At 36.7% G+C, this 23,999-nt stretch overlaps 1 protein-coding gene across 3 annotated transcripts in view; it reads left to right on the top strand.

The window, feature by feature from the left end:
* Nucleotides 1-23,999, top strand: part of SMYD3 (SET and MYND domain containing 3) — a 381,051-nt gene that overhangs the window by 35,626 nt on the left and 321,426 nt on the right. For 2 of the 3 annotated variants that reach the window (XM_058020608.1, XM_058020610.1), the window contains exons 2-5: nucleotides 7,927-7,990; nucleotides 14,840-14,947; nucleotides 16,044-16,101; nucleotides 20,398-20,534. In XM_058020608.1, coding sequence (XP_057876591.1) covers nucleotides 7,927-7,990; nucleotides 14,840-14,947; nucleotides 16,044-16,101; nucleotides 20,398-20,534 — 367 coding nt within the window. Of the gene's footprint in view, nucleotides 1-2,167; nucleotides 2,238-7,926; nucleotides 7,991-14,839; nucleotides 14,948-16,043; nucleotides 16,102-20,397; nucleotides 20,535-23,999 lie in introns of those variants that run through there. The other variant, XM_058020609.1, reaches the window with a different exon arrangement.

Raw genomic sequence — 23,999 nt, 5'->3', positions numbered from 1 at the left:
TCACATTTGGAAAAAGAAAAGCAAGCGAATAGGCATTGCAGGATCTCTAAAGAATTTTTATGCGAAAAATATATATGTGGTCAAGAAAGGAAAGGAGCTAAAGAAAAGAAAAAAGCTCATGAAGATATTCTTCTCTGAGAGGGTCAGAGGGGTTTGTATTTCATTGAAAATGATACATGCATATGATCCCAGAGGCAATACTAGCAGGATGTAAATGTTTACATCAGTATGATATTTTAGAGTAACAGCTTTGTTTTGGTGGAACATTGACCTATGGGTTGAAGAAAAAACTACTTAGATATACATCAGATTAATGACAAAATTAATCATTTTTATAGGGAGAAGTGAAAGATGGGATGTTTTATTATACTTAGCTTCATTGGATTTTAACCACATGTTCCATAAATGAGCATTTAAAAATTGCATGTAGCTTTTTTCCCAGGTTACTAAGTTATAGATATGACCTTTTCATATTTTGAAATATAATCTTAGTCTTGCACAGTGTTTGGCTTTCTTCTTTGATTGAAATCCCAAGGTGGAATGAATGTAGTGTGTGACTGAAAATAATCTGTTTAAGCCTGAAATTGCTGGAGGGAGGCATGTTGGCGTGCCCACTGCAGGGAAGCCCTGGAGATGGCCTTGATTTGTGAGAAAGCAGCTTTGCAGGGCAAGGAGGTGCCACAGACAGTTTGTAGGAGTTCTTGGAGCCACCTTCTGCTGTGATGCTGTTTCAGTGCTCTCAGTGGGGGACAGCTGTGAGTTTTGCGGGGGAATAATGACAGTGTTTTCACACAGCCACTGATTTCAGTTGTGAAATCAGTTTGTTTTATTCATCGTGAATGTTGAGAAAGTGTGTGTGTTTGTACATATACTGTGTGTACACTTCTATAAATGTAAATATATTCTAAAGCCAGGCTTGTCTTCTAGGACAAAAAACTCCTCGTTTTGGGATATGCTGAGCACTTCTGAACGAGTTTTAGGGTCTTGTACTACTGAAATTGCTTCTAATGTAAATATTTTTGTTTTTAGTTGAGAGATTTTTTGGTGTTTTCATGTAGCATGAGAGGTAAATGTTGAATGGAAAAGTAGAATTCAAAGTTAAGATTAAATTTCATGCCAATTTGAGAGCCATATGTTTTGATATTTCTTTTTATAAGTTCCTTCACTAAATTTATTGGAAAGCACATCTGAAGCATTTCACCATTTACCAACTTAGTGGAGAAGGGTATAATTCTGTTCTAGGTTGTATAAAGTAATATAATAAGTGCTATCTTTTTGTGTCTTTCTCTTAAAAAAATGCATGTGATTTTTTTGTTTGTTTTTTTCAGTTTAACCATGGGAGTGACATCTTTGTGGCTCTAGATAACTTTTCAATTTCAGCAAGGAATGTCTCACCATTCTCTTTCAAAATGGTGCAAAGAGGTTTTGAAAAATCAACGCTCTCTTATCTAAATTTGGCGATACTTCAATCACTGGGTGAACACAAGGACCAGTTTCTATACAGAAGGAAATGAAATCTAGTACTTGGAATTTTTTTCTTTTTTTCTTTTCCCCAGCCTTGACTTTGGCTCCTGCAACCTCCAAAAGAAAAAAAACCCTAAAATTCCAATGAAGATTGTCAGGAAGGGTTATACTGCAATGAAGAAGTGACTAGACCTTTACAAATTTTGTTTAGAATATGTTTTTCAGTTTGCAGACCAGGTATTCTTCAGAAGAAAAAGTAAGATGCAGAAAAGAATGATGGGAGATATACCTACTACACCAAACCAAAAAAAAAAAAAGATCCAGAAGCTCTTAAAGTTGTGTGACCCATACATCTGTGGAGTGTGAATTTTAAAACCGAATACAGACAGTACATATATAAAAAAATATTTGTAAGTTTTGAACAGAACTGACACCTATTCTAAGCAGAAGGATCATCTTTCTCCTCATCCACTGAATTCTGATTTTTCCTTGTAGAATATATGCACAAATGTTTCAGGGTGTTACATGGATGTCTGGGTATAACAAGAATTACAGAAAATAACAGCAAGTGGGCATTCAGGGTTACAAGTAAGACTTCAGAAACCAAGATTTAAGTTATGGCTAGTCATTCTGAGTGTCAAATTTTTGTTTCTGCTAGTAAGTAGTGTCCTTTAGAGTGCAAATTGTCTTAACTAACCTTTCATCAACAGGTTGGTTGTTCATGTGTTCTCTTTTACCTGGACAATGCGATACCACTTCTGTAGAGGGTTCAGGTATGAAATAGATTATAATTTTATTTGGAAGTAAAGTAGGTGTGTTTTCCTTATATAAAAGGTCTTAGTTCTCGCTTGAATAATGACTCTGATCTCTGATCACTGATAGCCATCACAGGCTAGCTGCAGTGGCTATCTTTAATTCTACCTCCCAGAATGCTATTTCCCAATGCTGCTCTTAGGTTAAAAAAAAAATATAAAATTGTGTACCTAATGCAATGAAGTGTGCATGTGGAGAATATGGGAGATTTTTTCACTACTTTTAGGAGCAGAGAATTCAGAGGCTTCTTACCTGGTGTACTCATGTTTGCCCAGATCCAGTGTGGGACCTGAGAGCAGTGTACAGCATAACCTTAGGGCAGAAAAGCCTGGCAGCCTTATTTCAGAGGCTATGGCCCATGGGGCTTGTGGAAAGCATCTTCTCCTCTGCCAGCTCATCTGAGACTGCAGAGCAGGTCTGGGGTCCTGGCAAGGGAGAGCCATGAGCCTGCCAGGCTGAGCCAAGTCAGCACCCAGGAGCTTGGAACCCCAGCTGTGCCCCTGCTGTGGGCACAACTCACTGGCTGCAGAGTTGTTGCTTGCCCAGGGCTTGGATTTGGAATGTTGCAGACATCACAACATTTGCCCTGAGTTGTGCTGCCTGGCCCTCTGTTCACCCTTGTCCCCAGAGCCACCTTCCCCTGAGTGCCTGGTGCCTGTGTGAGCCAGCAGTGCAGTAGCAGCTGGGGACCAACTGTGTTGCTACACCTCATTATTGGGAGAGAGGTGTGGAGAGAAAGCTGTAATTACATTTAACATAACCACTGTGCTCTCAAATCTACCAAATGTAAGATGGCTGTTGGCTCTTCACAACTTTATTTTTATTATTAGAAGACAGAAGCATATTAGTTAAAATGATGAATTACTTCTTTGCTTACTGTAGGTATTGATTGCTTTCACTTTGTGACAGGTCTGAAATGCACATACTTGAGAAAATCCAAGTAGACTTTATGCACTTGACAGGCTTGACTGAATTGCAAAGGTCTGAGAATTTGTTCAGGAAATTAGTTCAGCTTGACACACTGGAAAGAGCTGCTCTTTTCATTCATGTATACAGGGCAGGATTATTAACTGAAAAACAATATCAATAACAAAAATGCAGGAGGGGATTTGTGTGAGATAGTCCTGTTTTCCTGCAAGATGTGGCAGAAGTGCGAATAAACTATGTGGAAAGGCATGTTGAATGCAGTCTGGTAATCAGTTCTGTTATATCTGACACTTATCTGTGAGTAGGGCTGAAAGTCAAGTGCCTGCAATCAGTGGAGAAGTGTAGATGCATTGCCATTATAAATTAAGTAGTCTAATTGTATTTGGTTGACTTTGTTGTGGTATTTGAAATTTATTAGGCCATTTCCTGGCATGCAGAAAATATTATGTGATGTTTTTAGAAATGCACATATTTTTTAAGTTACATGAGTGCAGGTGTGGCTCTGATAGGACCTCTTAGTCCAGGCAAACCTTTGTTAACCTCTTCAACTTCTTAAGATTTTAATCATGTGTTAAAAAAAGGGGAAAAAAAGTTCTAAGGAGGATGTGCCTACTCAGGCAATTCCAGTTGAGCTGTCTTACTTGTTTTTCCCCTTTCTTGTAAGTTTTCTTTTGTTTCCTGTCCATATCAACCTCCTGGAAATTGTTCTAGCCACCTCTGCATTTGGTGTTGCTCTTTTGCCTTCTCAGTACACATTGGAAGAGCTAATTCTACGGACAGTGTTTGTAGACCATAATGATGATAAGATTTAGCAATAACCAAATTCCTTACAGGAAAGATTATTAACCTGACCATAATATTATGTTAGAGGTCAACTGACAACTACTGCTTACTTTGAGTTTTGGTTTTTCTTGTTGTTTTTCATTTTAGTTGTTTGTTTTAGTACAGGGCAAGATGCTCACTTTTGCTTGTTGATTCATAAGGGGTTTTGGTCATTTGCAAAATCTTGTTTATACTGTGTTGGAAAATTAGTAATTTATTTTTGGTTGCTGCATCTTTCCTTTTTGTTGCAGCAGAAAATTTTTTAGAGATTGAAGTATAACCGAATCCATTATATCAAATTTTGTGCATTTTCTCATCCATTAAATTAGTCACATTCGGTGAGATGCAGTAGGTACCTTTTAGGAGACCTGATACTATCTCCAGGTGAAGTTTACAGGTAATAAGAAATGCATGGGAATATCTGACAGTGACTTTAAAATTCCTTTAATAAAGCCTATGACATCAATAAAATATTGAGAAGGACAGAAATATACCAGGGAAATTGCATTACTTCTTAAAATGTTCTAAAATACATAAATCCTCTATATATGTATACGTGAATCTAACTATAAAGGATTTAACAGTTAGAGCTTTAGATCATGCTGTTTTACATTTAGTATGCCATGTAGCATGATCCAGAGATGTTAAAAATACAAAGGAAATTTTTTTTGGTCCAGGAAGGGAAAGAAGGATTGGAAGGGAAAGCAGTGTTTTCATTAGCAGCTTTACCATTCAGCTCTCTGACAGGCATTCTACATCTACTTGTCATTCAAAGAAATCTCAAAGATGAATGGATAATTCATTCATTAAATGGCACCAGAAGGGAGTTGCCTAATTCAAATAATCTGACTGAAGTGTCAGTTTGACAAAAATTCCAGTTTGGAGTGGTGCTTAGATTTTTGTGTTATGTGTTTGTTACTGCAGCATTCTTAACCCTTGGGGACAAGGGTAACAAAGGAAATATTAATGTAAGGTGTTGAATCTTCTGAGGTTGCTGAGGGAATTTGATGCTTTGTGGCAACACATCTGCTAGTTGTGTTACAAAAGAAAGATGGAATATGTGTTAGTGACTTGACACACTAATGATTCCAGTAAATCCTGGCATCTCTTGGGAAATTCCCAAGAGATATACCAAGGCCAGGTATCCTTGCAGTGTAATAAGGTTATTGCATCTAGCCTTCTGATGGAAGAATGTGAAAACTGTAGGAAGGACTTCTCTTATGGGTTGTTGTGGGTATTGATTCATTTAAATTCAGCATCCAGAAAGTTTTAATTATTCTGCTTTGGAAATTGCATCTTACCTGTTGCTGCTGGGACTATGTGGTACTTCAGTGTGTTTGGGGCTAAAATTGCACATGCTCCCTTTTCAACTCTGAACTCCTTATTGTATTTTGGTGAATAACATGTAGAACGAACAAAATCTGCCTGCAAAGTGTTTTTGCTTGAGCTTCTAATCTAAATTGAGAAATATATCCTCCTCTACGAGAATGTGGTTAAGCTTGTGTCATTGCTCAACCTTGAAGATGAAACAGCTCTCCCCAGCTGGCAAAATGATGATTTCACACTTGTTTCTAACTCTGAATCATCCTCAGGCATTGCACCTTAAAATCAAACACCTATTGTACATGTACAAGATTTTAGATTCTGTTTATAGAAATCCAACAGTTGCTAGTTTTTTCTGTCTCAAGGGCTGGCTTTTCAGGGAGGAAGATAAAGAATGCTGTTGGAAAATATCTACTTATATCTGAAATGTTTATAAATTACTTTTCTCCTGGTAGTTAGTATGGATATCTACAAAATATTGTGTGACAAAATAGGGTTTTTTATGCAATACAAATGAAAATATTTTTACTTTATTATAATGAACTGTTCATAATGCTCTTCTTAATATTTGACCAATGCAGCAGTCTAAACTCCCCAAATGCTTATAAGAGTCCTAAGGTAATGCACCAGCTCTTACTTTTAATAATTCAAACACAGTAAGACTTTGATATATCAGCAAAATACCTTTCTCACTTATGGGACCTGAGGGAAAGAGGAGGTTGGGTTTTGCTAGAGGATGGATGCTCCATGGCATTTCTGGTGTGCTCCTACTCTTCAGTTTTGGCATCATAGCTGAAATAAGTGGGGTACATTCTTTATCCAGAAGTTCTACATTGAAGTTTGTGGGCATGCTGATTCTGTCTGGTTTGCATGTGGCCTTTGGATAGATAGTGTTCTACCTTTTTGAAGTCACCCAGAGAAATTAAGATTTGGGAGCAACTGAGTGGTGTAAGTGAAAGAAGGTCACGTTGTAAAGCAGTTGGTCTGGGAATCTGACTCTGTGGTGTACAGTCTCTGGATGGCTGACCGCAGCAGAGGAGTTTTCTTTTGGTGACAGCAGAGACAGCAAATTACATCTTTTCATTGCATCAGGTGGGAGTGCAAGTAAAAAGTGCACATCTGGTGCTGATGTGCAGACACCAGGAATCTTGCAAAGTAAAGTCCTTAATCTGATCACTTAAACTTGCCCCTTCAGTTTGAAATGGGCTGTTATAGGCAGTTATTTCCCAATTAAATTGGAAAGCTGGATTAATCTATATAATAAAATTTGAGGCAGCTAAATGTAAAACACTATAGCAACCTAAAGATACCATTACTAAAATTACTTTTAGAAGGGGACAGTGGCATGACTGAGCCCTCTTTCCTTGCCTTGTAGAAGGATGGGGAAGGGGCTACTGAGGAATTACTCCTGATGATAATTTGTTGGGTGTAAATGAGCTGTGTTCAGCCCTGTGCAGCTCACAAGGGAATAGTGGCACTGAGTGAGGTATCTGTGCTTCTTCACTGAGATCAGAGGGGCAGCCAGGAGGAAGTCTGAGGGGAAGTAGTAATGGTTGTGCTGTCCACAGAGCCCAGATAATTGTTGTGTCTGTAATGTAAATTGCCCACCTTTGGTTTTAATAGCAACAAAAACCCATAGAGTTTTCCCAGCCTAGTTAATGACTATAACTCACATGAGCAGCCTTGCATGTTGAGAAATGAAAGTGAGCACTTTGCAGTGTTACCAGAATAATGCATCATGTTCAGTATCTTCTATGGGAAAATGAAGGGGAAGGGAAGCCTCAAAATTTCTCATTTCTACTCACCCAAAGTAAATATCTTTACTTACACGTTTGAGGTACAAGATTTGCTCTCTGTGTGCTTTCACATTAAATGCTTACTTACTGTCTAAAAATGTACAGAACTTCAGTGATATTTTCTTAAGTCATATACATAAATTAAGATAGTATCAGAAAACACTGCTACAGTCAGGAGGTGCTTTTAACCTTTAGATTGTAATGTATAGGTCTGGTAGTTCTCCTTCTAGTTTTCATTGGATTTTTATACTTCCCCCATGAATTTTTATTTTGTTTTCATTGTCCACCGATCAGACGTGTTTTCTTAGAATAGAAATTTCTGCTGACATGTCAACATTGGACTGTGTTATAAAGATAAAATTTGATGTCACAGCTGCAGGTTCACAGCAAGGTCTTGTTTAAGACAGATAGTGATGCTTGCTTAAGACAAGGCTCAGATAGTAAATAGATTAGCTAGCTGTGTTGCACAGCTCTAATTATGATGATATCTACAAAATCAAACTCCTCAGAGTTACAACTACATGACAAAAGCCCATTTGATAATTTTCCTGTTAGTCCAAAATGGCCTCAGGGATGCGGAGTGACACAAGTAAAGGGTTGTGACTGTAGCTCTGAATATAACTATGTACAATTTCTTCTTGCATTACAGTGCATTTTCTTGTTTTAAAGATATTTTTTGTGACTTGGAAAATTTGGAAACTGCTAGTTAGGTAAGAAGGATAAATACAAAACTTGATCTGTATTTATAACCCTTTTTCTTTTTTTTTTCCTTTATAAACAGGAATGAAAATCTGCACAGATGCTCTCAGTGCAAGGTTGCTAAATACTGTGGTAGAACTTGTCAGGTAAGATAAAAATAACAGCTATAAAGGGTTTAAGAAAATAGGCATTTGAAGACTTCTTTTACAGTCTCCATAAGTTTTGCATGTTGTCATACCTTCACACTGTAATTTATTTGTAGTTTTGGACAGAGTGGTTAAAAATGCTGGCTTGTTTTATTTGAGTATTTTTAAAGCTACAAATGTGAGATTCTGGTAAGTACAAAAGACAAAAATAAGTTGAAATGTGTGGTGTTTGACTGTACTTGGTGAGAGGGGGAGGAATAATTCCTAAGCTTGTCTGTAGATTGGAAGCTCTGATTCAATTTTGCAGTAAAACAATTTGTGTTTCAGGAGTACTTTTTATAATGGTAAATTGTATATTCCAATTTTTTTAAGAGGAAATAAGGGTCAAGAATCTGTTGAGAAGAGAAGGCTTTAAGGAAAACTGCATCTCTGAGGAGTTTTTCAAGGAGAAAAGTAGTGCATGGCAGGACGACAAGGGACAACAGGCTTTAGTTGAAAGACCAGAGGTTTGCATGCGATACAAGGAAAAGCTCTTGACAGCCAAGAGATGGGGCAGGCTGGCCAGGGTATTTGTGTGATCTCTGTGTTTGAAGGTTTGGAGACCCTACTGGATAAAGCTCTGAGCTCGGTCTGACCCCAGAGCTGACCCTGCTTTGCAACTAGAGCTCTCTATAGATCCATTCACCCTGAGGTAACCTGGGATCCTATCCTAGGAAATATTTCTCAAAGGTGAAAAGTTCTCAAAGGCCTAAAACCTCAACTTTTATGTTTGACTTGATATAGAGGATTGCCTCGTAGGGCACTTGAAGTTTTAAATGGTTCCTCTTAGTTTTGCACTGTGATTTTTTTTTTTGGTGGTAGGGTGAGGGTTGGTAGTGGTTGGCTTTTTAGGTGGGGGTGTGTGTGTAATTTTTTTTCCTTTTCCTAAATAGAGAAAAATGAAGAAAAAAAGTTAATGGTCAAAGTGGACTAGCAGTAATACTCTATAAAATTTTCAGCTAAGTCTTTGACATTCCAACGATCATGGAATTAAAGCATCATCAAATGGTTAGTGTTGGAAGGGACCTTAGAGATCATCTAGTTACTTGGGCAGACATCTTTCACTAGATCAGGTTGCTCAAAGCATTGCTCAAAGCATGTCATCCAACCTGGCATCAAACACTTCCAGGGATGGAGCATCCACAGCTTCTTTGGACAACCTGTTCCAGTGCCTCGCTACCCTCACAGTAAAGAAGTTCTTCCTGATGTCTAAGCTAAGTATACTCTCAGTTTGAAGCCATCTCCTTTTGTCCTATCACTACATGCCCTTGTAAGCAGTCCCTCTCCAGGTCTTTAGTAGGCCCCCCCATTCAGGCACTGGAGGGCTGCTGCAAGGTCTGTCAGTCTGTCTCAGTGAGAGAGGTGGTCCAGCTCTCTGGTCATCTTTGTAGCCCTCCTCTGGACTTGCTCCATGTTTTTCTTGTGCTGGGGTCCCCAGAGCTGGAGCAGGAGTCTGGGTGGGGTCTCACCAGAGTGGAGCAGAGGGGCAGAATCCTTTTTTTCCCTGCTTTGGATGCAGCCCAGGACACATTTGGCTCTCTAGGCTGTGAGTGCCCATCACTGGGTCACATCGAGCTTCTTGTCAACCAGCACCCCCAAGTCTTTCACCTCAGGGCTGATCTTGTCACGTTTCATGTGCTTCTGTAAACAATTCTGCTTTAATATAATCTGTAGTGTTCTCAAGATCCCACAAATCTCTCCTTTTAGGGATTAAAACATATGGGGTGGGAAAAGAGGAAGAAGTGTCATTTTGATTCATCGTATGGCAAATGTGTGCAATGTACATTAGGTGCTTACTGTAGCATCAATAATAATGCCACAGGTAGATTTATTATGAGAGATCATAAGGAAAACATGGCCATTAAGACTATAAAAGACCAAAGTATTTGCCAGGTAAAACATCTTCTAAGAGAGTCATTGGTAAAGCTTCTGTTGGCAGGTCTCTAATATGAAATGAGACTGTGGGCACTGAATAGCAATCTGACTGCAAAATGTCATGCAATGTGCAAAGTGTAATGCAATAACTTGTTCAAATCAGGTGTAGAGGCAATGGAGGAAGGAACTGGAGCTTCCTCTTTGAGAAGCACAACTGTCTGAATATTCTTAAAGGATTCATAAGGGATAGCCTGAAGCCATCTTGAGTGTCTTTGCTTTGTGCTTCCAGCTCTGGAGTTTGCATGCTTGGAGCCATCCATAGCTGTAGGTAAGGATTTCAGTGAGACAGGCTACTGCTGCTTTAAGTAATCTGCACTTAACACACTCTGTATTGGCAGTTACATAATTTTTTGAACTGTTTATATAAATCAATTAACATTGAATTAATGTATGTAATATCCTGTGATATTAGGTAGCGATAGAGAATAACAGGAAAAAAGAAGTTATTTTGTAGTCAAAGCAGTAGATTTATTTGGATTGATGGCTTGAAGCAGGTGATACAGATAAAACTGAGACCAGCCAGGTTCCTTTGTTCTTGAGAACTGTCTTTTGATTCATTTTTGTTCTAATAAGACTTCAGCTAAACCATTGTGCTGCTCTGGTTTTATAGCAGCTGTTAGGAAAGCTAAACCAAATGCTTTGTGCCCTACTTAGCCTCTGTAGCTTAAGTGCAATTCGTTAATATGTGCCCTTCTAATTGAACTAATTGGTCAACAAATGAACAGCAGGGTATTGATGAAACTGCATTTTGCACATTAAAAAAGTGAATATTGGCAAAACAGGACTATTTTAGTATTATAAATACAGATAACTTTGAAGTGCAAATTATGCAGTTGAATTTGCAGTTCACACTTAGTTGCAGAATGATTTAATTATTTTTGAATGTGTGATGCTGCAACTCAAAACACTTAGGCTTAACAACTGTAATTTTTCTGGAGTTTTGTAATTTATACATTGTATGAAAACAGAATTATTACAAAAAAAAATCTGAATTTAAAAAGTTTAATTCGATAGGTGTATGGGTCTATAATAATGGTGGATTTTGTGAAAGAAACTTCAATGTAAATACTACAGTGGATTTATATTTCAGATATAAATAAAACCAAAAGATATAAAAAAACAAAAGGAGCAGTTTTTTGTAAGCTGCAAATATCTTGTAAAAATCTTCATTTGCTTTAAAATGTCAAGTAGTACAAAAAAGTATCTTCAGACTAACCTTAAGGAGATGAAAGAGTCTTTGGAAATACCTCTCTTTTTTTGTAACTTGCAGTGATAATAGTTATCTTTTAAGGGAATATGTATGCAGAGCCAGTAGTCCTGAAAAAAAATCTATAAACAAATCAGAATACCCATTTTTAAAAAAATCTCCATAGTGTCTGTTTTAAAGATCATGAGTGAGTTGTTCCAAATTAAAAAAATTCCCATTATTTTTCCTTTTCAGGCCAGTTGAAGCAAGCTGTTTTAATTTAATTTAAAATATATTAAAAGTGCGAAACTGGAATTTATCACAAGAGATCCTTTGGGCTGACCTTTTGCAACTGAATTCTGACTTCAGGATCAAGTACATATAGATTTTTTGCTTTTAATTTTTTTTTTCACTCAGACCTAATTGATTTCTGGCCCTATTTGACATTTTCCTTTTGCAGTCTGTTTTCCACTGGTTGATGGATAATTTCATGGGCTGCCTTCCTTCTACCAATGTTATGTTGGCTGGGTGTCTCTCCAAAGGCAGGGTTATCACATCTGCTGCTCCTCATAATCACTGTTGTGATCACCCCTGGAAATGATTATTAATGTGGTGTATCCCATAGATTGGAGATGAATGATACTGATGATAATCCCTGAAAAGTGGAAGAGTAATTTCAGGCAGAATTCAGAATGTGATATTATCAAACATTATTGAAATAACATAATAAAAGTGAAATATCATATTTAAAAAAGACATAATGTGAAAATTCAAACAGTCCTTGGGAAATTACAGATTATTTGCTTTTAACAGATCAAAACCTTCCAATGGAAAAATATCTTTTTTTTTTGTTAATAAGCTCTAGCCTTTTACAGCTTTTTGTTAGCGGATTAATCTGCAGGAAGCATTCTTTTTTTGTGATCTTGCATGGAAGACAAGGGAAACCTTTGTTCCATCAACATTGCTTTAGGAACTTTTGTAGATTCAGGCTCCAAAGGGAGACAGCGATACCATATGTCTGTGAAAGAATTGGATGTGCATTGGCAAAATTGCTCAGCTGAAAATATGCAAGACATTGCAGGCATTTGTGAGGGGTCTTTGCCCATGACCTGAGGCAGCAGGAGGTGATCCTGGCTTGTGCAGGGAGGAGTTGGAGTTGTTCTGCTGCTGGTTCAGCGGGCAGACTCTCAATCTGCCACCCGTGAAGAGCGCTCTGCTGCACCATCTCTGTAGCTATGTGGATGCTGACCATTTTCCCCTGGGTGAAGCCTGAGGATTTGCACTTGGTATGAATTGAGATTGAAGGAGAGACAATACTTTGGGAGGAGATAAACAGAAAGATATTCTTTCCAAGTTTCTAACTGTAGTGGAACCTTGAGCAGCAGGGTTTTGTATTGCCCTGTACTGTTCACTTGCCTTTCTTCTATTAGTGTTCATTTCTAACAGGAGAAAAAGGAGTTATTGCAAAATTGGAAGACCTTCCATGGCATGGAGGAGAAGGGTCATACAGGTGGCCATGTCTCTGCACTACAGTGTTTATACTCATGCTGGATGTAGAATATAAAACCTTGACTGAAAGCCAGGATACACAGAATAAAGAAAACCCTTCCACCAGGAAATGCGATCTAACATAAGTCCAACCAATAAATATTTTTAGAGACTGACATTTAAATTAGGTCTCTCCAGGGTCACAAATCTTTGTTTTCATATTGTCCTGTGATTTGTATCCATGTTGTATGGATAGAAAGAAAAAATATTGTTTAATTTCATTATATTTAATGCATTTGGAACTTTCCTCTCTCTCCCTTTCCATTTGGGAATAAGTGACTGGCAATCCCTGTTCTATTCTAGCTCCTTCTGCAGAGGAATCAGAATGATTCCTTTTTAGCATCAGTTTTGGCCAAAGTGCTTTTTCACTAAAGGCATTTGTTTAAACTATTCTTACCATGTGGGAATGCTCTCAAAGAAACATGGCATGTGATGCTATGTGGTCCAGAATATTTCATCTCATTAGAGCTATATTGGTTGGGTAAGTTATTAATCATTTTGATGTCACCTCTAGCATGTTTAAAATTCTCTGCAGCATTTATGTAGAGGAAAAAATTTGACAGTAAAGGCTTACTCCTGGGGACATTTTTAGTTTAAGTTGGATAAAAATGCCAATATAATTATATTACACCGAACGATGTCTGGACATTTACAAGGATGACTTTGTTTTTTCTAGACAAGGATAATTCTATTCAGCACTAAATACTTAACTTTTATTTGCCAGACAGCATGTGACACTAACTGTATTTGGATTAATGCCTTCTTGGTGTCATTTTTTTCTCCTTGTAGAGTTATGGGTAAAAGAAATGAAATCACAAATCTCTCATGTATCTGAAGAAAATAAAAAGTTCCATTTATTTATTACACATAAGCCACAGGGGAAAAAATCCTGAATTAAATATAATAAATGCTAATGGTGTTGAAGCCTAGTTACCTGAAACAATTCCCTCACTTATGCAGCTTAGGAAAAAATTGTGTGAGTGCCTTTGGAATCTTTATAACTCTCATGTCAGCATCTCCAGGTCTGATGTGCCCTTACACATAGCTCTGCCATTTTATCTTTTTTTAAATTGCTGAACATGTGCTTAACATTAGACAATCATTTTCTCTGTGGCACTCACCTAACAGGAGCTGGTTTTCTGGGTTCATGTTTTTGCTCTTTTACTGCATATTTGTGAGAAAATGTCACCTTCAGAAGCCCGTGGTTCTGAGTACTTGTCATTGTAGCAAATTTTCATGGTGTCATATTCTTCTAATTTGCTATTAAAGCTTTTTGAAACAGCTGTCTGGCTTCAAACATTAGTTGTGAATATGCAAATAAAATGTGTAAATATGTAGTATGTTAGACTTTTTGTATATTCTAAGCAGAATTTTCTGCTTGTGGAGACAGAAGAAAGGGGAAAAAAAGTGATCAGAAATTTTCTTTCAAAATATTTCTTTAGCTGAAGACTCATTCTTGCTACTTTTCTGCGCTAATCTTGGGGCAACAATGAATGGTAGAGAAAAAAGAAACATATTTCAATGTTTCCTTCATCTTATCATGCTTACTTCCCTGCTATGGAAGTGTTAGTCTGTCTCTGCTATTCTAATCAAAGTGGCTTGTGAAACAAAATTTCAGGTTTGGGTAATAAATGTAACTAAAATATTGTTGGTTCTGTCTTCTGTTTTGGTATCAGTGACCACTTCTGGTCTGAACTGTGAAAAATATCACTACCAGTCCTCCTAGCTGTGGGCGTTGATATCTCTCATTAGCTAAGAGGATTTGGGGACAGTTTTTGCAGCAATGAAAACTTGACCATTGCATTAGAGCAGCGGCATTTAGTGCAGTGAATGGACTATGAAGGCCTCTGCAGTCCTGATTGCTGAGTGAACATGTGCCTAGAGTTTTGTGTATGTTACATAGCATCCTTTCTAGCTCTCTCCAGTCTTGTCAAGTAAGCAACTACATACTGTAGCTGCTTCGTGCCACAACAAAGGAGATTTAGTGTATATTGTTTTGAGCGTGTCTGTGTGCATATATAACCATAGATAACTATATATTTGTAAAATATGTGTGTACATATGAAAAAAGTAGGATACAGTTTATGTAAAATAAAATGCACCTGATTTTCTTTTTCTTCCTTTAAAAAATATCCTGATAGAAAGAAGCTTGGCTGGACCACAAGCAGGAATGCAAATGTCTTAAGAGCATCGAGCCCAATTTTCCTCCAGACTCTGTCAGACTTGCTGGAAGGATTGTTTTTAAACTAGTAAGTCATGTTCTTTTAGAATTGATTCAGCGCAGTACATTCTGGTAAATACTTTCTCACTCTACATTTTTAATGCAATTATGAACTACAAAGCTGAAGTGACTGGGAGTGCTGGAAAAAAAATTAGACTGCAGATTGCATTACAAGTTTACTGATTCGTTTGTAGAAATGCTGAAAGGATCAAGAGATTCCAAAACAGACATAACTAAGCTTAAGGGACATGTTTATTGACTTTCTTTTCCTATGCCTATGCGGTAGCATTCTCAGCTTATTTCTGCCTGGAAGCAAAACATAGGGAGGCACTGTTTTCCCTTCAATACTACTGAAGTTATTGGTGATTTTCTGTTAACCTAATGGAAGCCTCATAAAGTGTTGTTTGAATGAATGGTTAGGGCAGAAGCACTGGTAGCTAGCCCTTTCTTTAGAGGGCACAATGGCATGCTTTCCATGCTGGATTCTCTTAATCTCAATTACCTTTTTTAATGTTTTTCTAAATTCTCTTGGAAGTCCTGGGTGTTTGACATTCCCATGGTTTGATTACTTTTATGGACTAAATTTTCTGATAGTTTAAGCAGCTTATAAATGTGTGGGATTGTAAATCAAAAGGGATTTGCTCATTTTTTTGCTGAACCTGCTATGATGCTGTGTGTGTTGGATAAAAGTGCAGGCCTTTGTTGTGGTCTGAGGTGATAAAATATGATTTCACACTTATTTTATACATTATTGTGAAGAGTTTGTGCATGATAGCTTTAAAGGGCAAATATGTACCTAGCAATACCGTGCATTAATTAGAGTCACATGAACTCCGAAACTACAAACTCATAATCTCATTTCAATTATGCTCTAAAGGGCTAAAGTAAGTTACTAAAGGTAAGCTGCCAAAGTGTTAAAAAAAATCAAAATGAGTAGGAAGTCTAATAACAACAAAGAAATTTAATTTTTTAGGATAGTTTATACAAAATCCTGGATTTATGTTGATGCTGTTGGCCTTACCTGGTTATCTTACATGTTTATCACATGGAATAATCAGTCTTGTAGAGTATTTGCAGGATAAAACATGCTATGTGAGTGTTAATTATCTGTTTTTCCTCTACAGCTCAGACAATCAGTTTGCCCTTCTGAGAAACTCTACTCTTTTTCCGATCTTCAGTCAAGTAAGTAATTGCCAGCCAGACTTTGGGAAATACTGCCTAGGTCTGCTTTATGAAAGGGCCATCTGATTTTCTTGCAGCTTGCCTTCTGAATGTTTGCTCTGTGGAGTAACAGAATCTAAGACAAAAAGTCTTCTGAATGTTTGCTCTGTGGGAAAGCACAGTTATTTCAAAGATAAAAGGGAAAACACGCCTGTTGTCTTGAAGCAAAATCTTCCTGGTTTTTTTTTGCTTTAGTATTTTTATTTTTGCATTTTACAATGAATATCTCGCCTGCTCATTTTTTTATTTAGCCAATGTCTGCCTTACTGCATACAATGTCAATATTTCTACATCCATAGACAATAGTACATATACTTTTACACTTAGGTTTTACTCTTTTAATACTTATGTGCTATTGCATAAAGCTTTGAAATGACCTCCAGGAACAGGAAAGAATGTTAAATTTAAAAGGGATGTATGTATGTTTTTCTTCTACATAACCTTTCAATAGAGAAAAAAGATGAAATGATGCAGTTATTTCTTTTGTGGCTTCACAAGTTTCAGCTGCTTGGGTAGAAAAAGATGCTCTCAGCAGAGCAAATGTTGAAATAGGCAACATTTTTTCCATATTTTGTGGCATCTTAAAGACTTAGAAAGGAAGAAATACATCCTTGGTTCATTTTTGTATCTTGTTTAGAGGGATTTTGTGGAGAGTAATGTGAATATTTTGATTACCTCAATGTTTTTAAGTATCATCTAGAGTTTTGGCTACAAACCAGCTTAATCAATTGGTATAGTACCCGTATAAACTCAAAAAATAATGCAACACATAGTATTAATTTTACTTCTGAACACTCTGACATTCTGCTGCCTTCTCTCGAACTGCAAAGGCAAAAGACTTTAACAAAGCAGCAAATTAAAATGGATAAATTTCAGTTATTTAAAACATAGTGATTTTCTGCAATGGATGTTCTCAATTCATGTAACAAAGGTTTACGGAAAACAGATGCTTCAAATTAAGTTAAAATTATGTAGACTATGGACTTTTATGCTTCATTACACTGCTGGGATCCAAGGAAAGTGTCTTCATTATACCAATGGCTGATTGCAGAGTGGTGCAGGAGGAACTGGACTGGAAGAATCTCCATTTAAAAATGAAATATTGATCACTTGTACAGCAGTTGTCTCTAATGTGGGCAAAGATTGTTTTGTAACTGATTGTTCCATACAAACTGGTTTCTCAGTGCCCTTCAGGAGATGATCTCAGCTTTCCTGGACTTGGCTGGAGACAGGGGGAATAGTGTGTTAAGTTGTCTGGAGAGAAGCTTTGTGTTGAACAGGCCTGAGCTGCAATGGGTAAATGGTACAAAAGTCTGTAGAGTGGCCAGAAGCTTCTGCTAAAATTCTCATTCTGAAGGAAATGATGATATGGCCTGTGATACAGATGGGATGACTGTCCTCTCACTGATACAGAAATAACTGGTACATAGCCAGTTAGTTTAGGAGAAGACAAATGAGAGATCCACATGTAGTGTTCCATCTGTTCTTACTCTGAGTCTTAGTAACAATTCCTGTGGAATCTTCTTAACCCCACAGCACCAAGTGTTTAGGACATTGACTCATTAGCTGAACTTGGTACTTCAGGTTACAGTACAAATGGCCTATGCATAATCTTATGTAAAGGTTTTGGCTGACTCTTTACTTGTGTTGTTTTCCTGGCTTCCTTGTTAGAGTGAATAGATGGTCTTTGTGGTTTTGGAGAAAAAAATCCACAAGTGTTTTGGGTTGGTGTGAGAATTTGTAGTAGCTATGATGTTTTTTTGCTGCCTCTGTATGCTCCAAAAGCTCCTGTTCTTTATTAACAAGTTCCCTGTTTGCTGCACAATTTATGAATGGTGTTGATAAAGCTTTTGTTTCTTTGGGTACTTAATGGAATCTATAGGAGAATCAGAAATGCATTTACATTAGAGGTCTATGTATGTAGGAGAAAAGATTTCTCTGAACAGAATCGCATGAACTAGGAATACAGGCTGTAATCTGAAACAAAAACATTTTCAGGAAGCATCTTTGTAATAGAAGATAATGTTTCAACACTAATTAGAAATGTGACAGAATTCTCATTGATAGTATTTTAATCTTTTTTTTTTTTTGGGTTTTTCCTCTCCACTTGTAATTCCAAAATATTTTATTTTTGAAAATTATTATTGGCATATGCTGTCTCATTTTCTTTATTACTTTTCAACATTACTTTATACTGTTGGTTGATTTTTAGTGTGATAGGCATATAAACTGAATAGAAGTGTATGAAGTTTAAACACTTTTAAAGTAATTATCTGCTAAAACATATAATACATGAAAAACCACAAAGCATGTGGAGGCATCCAGCCCTTTATGAAGTTCTTTTCCAATCTCCATAGTTCCTTGAAATTCCTCTATATGTCCTGAAACTCAGATTAAGTAGGAGGGGTCTCTCTGAGCATTGTTACTTTTGCTAGTTCTCATTTATCTTAAGACAATTTCTTCCTTGCTTAGTTCTCTGAGATCTCTCTATGTTACAGCAATTCAGAAATCATCTTTGTTTTTACTTACCAAGACTCAGTATTCAGAAAATAGTTTGTGTGCTGTATTATGGGGCAGATATTTTGCTACTTTACTTGTGTAAGAATCAGAGTTACATAACTAAATCCCCATGCCTTATTTAGAAATTTTTTCATAGACTTTTGTTGCATTTTGTCTCCCACACTAGGTTTCTTAAACAATTAAAAAAAAAAAAATACAAAATTTGAAAAGAGACACAGATTTAATTTCATTTTGCTTTTGGCCTTTTTTTAATGTGCTTAGAAAACCAGGTCTTGATCATTTTCCATTAAGATTCCCATGGGGTTTTTTTTCTGGATCATTAGCTCTGATGTCCTGGACAGATTCCAGTGTGGATAATTGCATTCTGCTTCCATCTCTATCAGTTGTCCCTGAAGTTCCAGTTGGTTTTGGTATTCATGTTCACATCTGTCCTAAGCTACAGCGTCCATTTGTAACCTGCTCCTTATATGATTTCTCTTCTTTAGTCTAGGGTTGTTACACTTGCCAATAGTGAAACAAACCATGCCTTCCTCTCTTATAATACATTTTGTAATGTATTATACATAGTTTAAGGTAAATCACATGTTGTCTTGAATAATTGCATTTGAAGTAAAAAACATTTTTGTTTTCAAAGGAATATTAAATAGGAAATGCAAGCGTGTGTTTATAAGTTTTCTTCTATATTTTTTAAACTTGATTGTTTCAGTCATCTAAAAGTTTGCTGCTTCTCTTGAAGGCACAGTCCTCATAGATACCATATTTTTCTATACCAGAGATTTTCTGTACATTGTGAAATACATGTCTAGATTTCTAGCATTTACATTTGTTCATGCTTACAAAATCACCTGGACACATCCACACTGTTAATTGCACTTGGGTAGTGCTGTGAGATGCTATAAATATCTATAAATGTTTATAAAAAAATAACAATTCACCATTATGCAGAGATAAAATTGATTCATAGTGCATGATAAATCTCTGCCTTTTTTATAGACTGGTGTTTGAATATGTTCTGCTTCACATTCTCCATTTTGTACTAACTGGTAGGAAAAAGAAAGTGTGAAGCAGGTAGGCAGTGAACTTGCTATGGCAGCAGCAGTTTCACTTTCTTTGTTATCAGAGATCTGATGCATGCAAAATCACTTAATTAGAAAATGAGGCACTGTGATTCTTTCTGCTTGAGGATTTCTATCTGAAAAACATGAATAGAGGTGCTTTATAATAAAGTGATATTTACTTACTATTCTTTCATATTCATTGTTTACCAGTTGCACTCTATGAAACTCCTTTTGTTCATAAATACTTTTCTGTTTCATCTGCTGGCATAAAGTGTTTCTGATGCATCTGTGGAGAATGCAGTATAAAAGTATGTACTGCTGCATAAAGTTCCAAGCATATTCTAATGTGGTTAATGTTACAAACCCAGATGCCTAATTTTTGTATGTAATGTCTTACATCTGCGTACACATCTGCTTTATCCATTGGCTTTTGATCTTTAACTTGCTGTTTCACTCATATGATTTGGCAGTAGCAACCTGATAAACTCTACTGTGTGTTGATAGGTAACTGTCACAAAAAATGAGAAATGTCTGCCCTCTGTCAAAATTGCCCTCTGTCATGATTAATTCCTGGACTGGAAATGTCTAGACTGTATGGCTGCCATTGGATGTTTTCAAAATGTTGGTGAAATGTTCTGTTCATGACATGGTCTACTTTTTTTTCCCCTTCCCCAATAAGACACTGAACGGTTAAGTGAAGAAATGAAAGATGGCCTCAGGCACCTTGCGCAGACTTTGCAACTGTATTTGAAAACTGAGATCCAGGATGAGTCTCAACTGCCACCTGCAATTGACTTTTTTCAGATCTTCACAAAAGTAAGTGTTAAAATCTGGTTACTTGACAACTCATAAATTATCTTTTCCTCGTGTTCACAATTTATTTCTGAGTGGGAGTTCAGTAGATACATTCACAGTGTGATACATGACAAAGTGGATTCAAACTATTTTTTTTTAATTCAGTCAATATTTAAGCAGAAGTATAACTTTAATTGCAGCACTTCAAAATTAAAGCAGTAGCCAGAAGATATTTTTTTTTCTTTTCCTTTTTTAAAATTATCATGTTAAAGTTGTTGGGTGAGAAAAACACCAAGGAAGTTCAAATATAATTCAGTCAATCAACCTGAGTAGTTTTTTCACAGTAATGAAGAATATATAACATCACTCTTCAGCCTAAATTTTTTCTGCAAAGTGAAATATGTTTGCAGATATCCTCCCATCCGACTTGGTCATCTAGAAGTATAGTTTTTGTGATAGTGTTGTATCCTACAAGCTGCTTTTTCTAGAAGCCTTGTGCATTATTTATTCTGAAAGGTGACATATAAAGTATTTAAAATTAGATTCCACAGTATGTAAAATGCCTATTGTGCTACTAAGTAAATATTGTTGTCTTTTGGTGTAGATGTTTTTTTACTTTCAATTCAGGAAGCTAAATTCAAACAATGCTCAGAAATATTTTATGTGAAGAGTACTCATAGTTTTAACTCCGTTTAATTTTTTTGATTTCTAATTGATTGATAAATTCTGTCATAAGATTTATCTTATTTACATTTTGGTTGTTTTTGTAAGTGTATTCTTATGAAGTAAGCCAAAATATAATTTTTTTTTCTGCTGTAATTAAAAGAAAGAGCCTCTTTGGCAGAAATAAAATAAAAATGGTATAAATTATTTTTTTAACATTTAAAAAAAGTCTGTTTGCACAGTTAAAAAAACTTTTTCCTGCGGGCAAGAGTAGGAGCAATTTAATCAACTGTGTTGTTTTTCTGGATTTTTTAAATTGCTGGTTAGACTGCTGTGATGCAAAGTTGCAATTTTACCCTGAAAAATCACATAGTCTGAAATAGACCCAGTCCAAAGGCTGCATAGATAAAACCCTTTAAGTACTACCTCATCTCCACTCAAGCTGTTTTATTGTCTTGCATTGGCATGCTGGTTTGGCCTGGGCTTTGTCAGATGCATTTCACATGAAACATGTACATTGTGTTATCTGGTGTAGAGAATTTGTGCAACTGAAGAGAAAACTGATTATCAGAAGATGATCACTGCCTACTCAGTTTGAACTGAGTTGCAGCTTGTAAGAAGTTTTTTCTAAATGTTTTTGCCTGCTACATAATAATAAGCTTAAGATGGGGAATGGCCATGTGGCATTACAGAAACAGTGTGATGAGTACTAAACACATTGGAACAGTGGTGAAGAACGTGCAGAAGGTTTTTAATTTTTTTATGTGCACACATGCACAAGCATGTGCACATATGTGCCCCTCCTCTCCCCTCCCTTGTATTACCAAGGAGGTGTAAGTGGCCATCAAGGGCAGAGTGAAAGCCAAGACTTCCCAGCTCCCTGTTTTGTTAACTGGAGAACTGGGAGTGCTCCTGTTAATGACAACATTTGCCCTACTGTAGCTTTGGTGTCACAAAGATATTTTTTATATGTTGACTGTGAATTTTTCCCCACTGTACTGAATGTAGTGCGAAGTGCTGAGTTCTAAGTTGTTTTTGTTTTGGGGTGGTTTATTTTGTCCATTAAACTAGGGCTCATTTCCTTCTTTTGCTGGTTTTGCTTAGTCTGTGTGATAGTCTGCTCTGGGAAAATGGAAAGCAAATGACATAGACCTGTCCTGTGTACACATACTTGATATCATTAATACTAAATAGAACTGGCAGAAGGGATAGGAGAATCTGACTGGACAGGTGAGTGGTTGGGTGAAAAGAGCAGTCAACAGCCATGTGCTTTGCATGAGTAAAATTAGAATCTTATTCAGAGTTGAGTCAAGCACAACTGTCAAGCTTTTTGTAAGACCTTGTTGTCACACTCTAATTTTTCCATGTGGCATTTTACAGCTTTCCCAATTTGATTGTCAGATAAGTTTGTTATGAGTGTGATAGTGTATTAAAATATTAATTTGGTATTTCCCCATCCCTAGGCAGGTAGCAGCTGATGTTTTCTGCCATTCCCATGGAATGTTCTTTGGAAGATTACATGTCCATGCAATTTTTTTTTTTTTAAAGCTGAGTAGGGATGCTTATTCTCAGCAGGTAAAATGTAGGACTTGGGAACTGTAAAGTCTCTGATATGACTTTTGCAGTCTCTGTAGTATAACTCCAAAGAAGGCCAGCTGTGATGACTTCCCTCTGTGGTCAATAGAATAAAGAAATACTACAGATACATAACTTCAAGATGTAATCTTGTTTTCCCAATCACTTCCAACATTCCTTTCAAGTTCAGTAGGTGCTTATTCGAGCATTGAACTTTTTTGGATCAGTTCTTTCATTGCATGCCACAAAAAGATCCAGTCAAAGGTCATTTTTTATTCTGTTTGATGCTGGATTCTCAAGAAGGAAAATAAACAGACTGCCAGACAAAAGAGAAAAAGAGAAAAATTATCCTGTGGTGAGGTGACTATATTCCAGATAGTTCTTGGAAAATCTCCAACCTGATTTAGGTCAAAAGAGCTTCTCGGAAGCTCTTTTAAACAGTCCTCCTTCTATGCTGTCCACTGCTCTTCTCTTTGTGAAAATTAATTACAGTTTTGTTCGCTTGCTTGTGATGCTTAATAGGCAGAGAATCCTCCCGAGTGCGCAATTGTAGAAACTTCCCACTGCAAATCAAAGGAAATTTTGCCGTTTCTTTCCATGGGGGCAGAATTTCACCCCAATGTATCTTTAGTTTGCATGAGATCTGTGGAAAATACCAGCTGTACTGGATGGGGAGGTGTTTCAGAAGGGTTATGCACCTACCTTTCTGACAGCGTTGCCCTGTCCTTACTAGACAATTTGGTTTTGTACCGACTGTCCTTTTAGCTGGAGTTGAATTTTCTCATTTTTGTTATCTGATCACTTTTTGCAAGCTTCAGTTTATTTAACGTGCCATTTATCAAGGTTGTGACTGTTTTAAAATTCTGATCCTCAGTATTAAACAGAATTATCTGCAGCTAATTATGTGGTAAGGCTTTAACTCCACTGAGACATTTTCTAATGTCAAGATAAATTTTTGACAGCATGGTTTTATGGTTTAATGATGTTTCCATAACCTTGAGATAAAATCAGTCCTTGCTTTTTATTCTTCAGCTTTTACTTACATGTGTGAGGAGGTGGCCTGGAGTCCTTTGAGACATTTAATGGATGCAGGATAAAGAATTAAATTTTTGTATACATTTATGGTTCTTTTAATACTAGCAGACAGAACAATGTGAACCTCTTTAAGACATTGAATAAACTCTGTACATATCATAAACTTGTGAGTGACTCTACTGACAGGAATCATGACTTCTTTTAGACCAAATA

This window comes from Melospiza georgiana, chromosome 3 (assembly GCF_028018845.1).
Source record: "Melospiza georgiana isolate bMelGeo1 chromosome 3, bMelGeo1.pri, whole genome shotgun sequence".
Classification (NCBI taxonomy): domain Eukaryota; kingdom Metazoa; phylum Chordata; class Aves; order Passeriformes; family Passerellidae; genus Melospiza; species Melospiza georgiana.
Note: the sequence above shows the minus strand (reverse complement) of the source record. Positions and strands in the feature narration are given on the sequence as shown.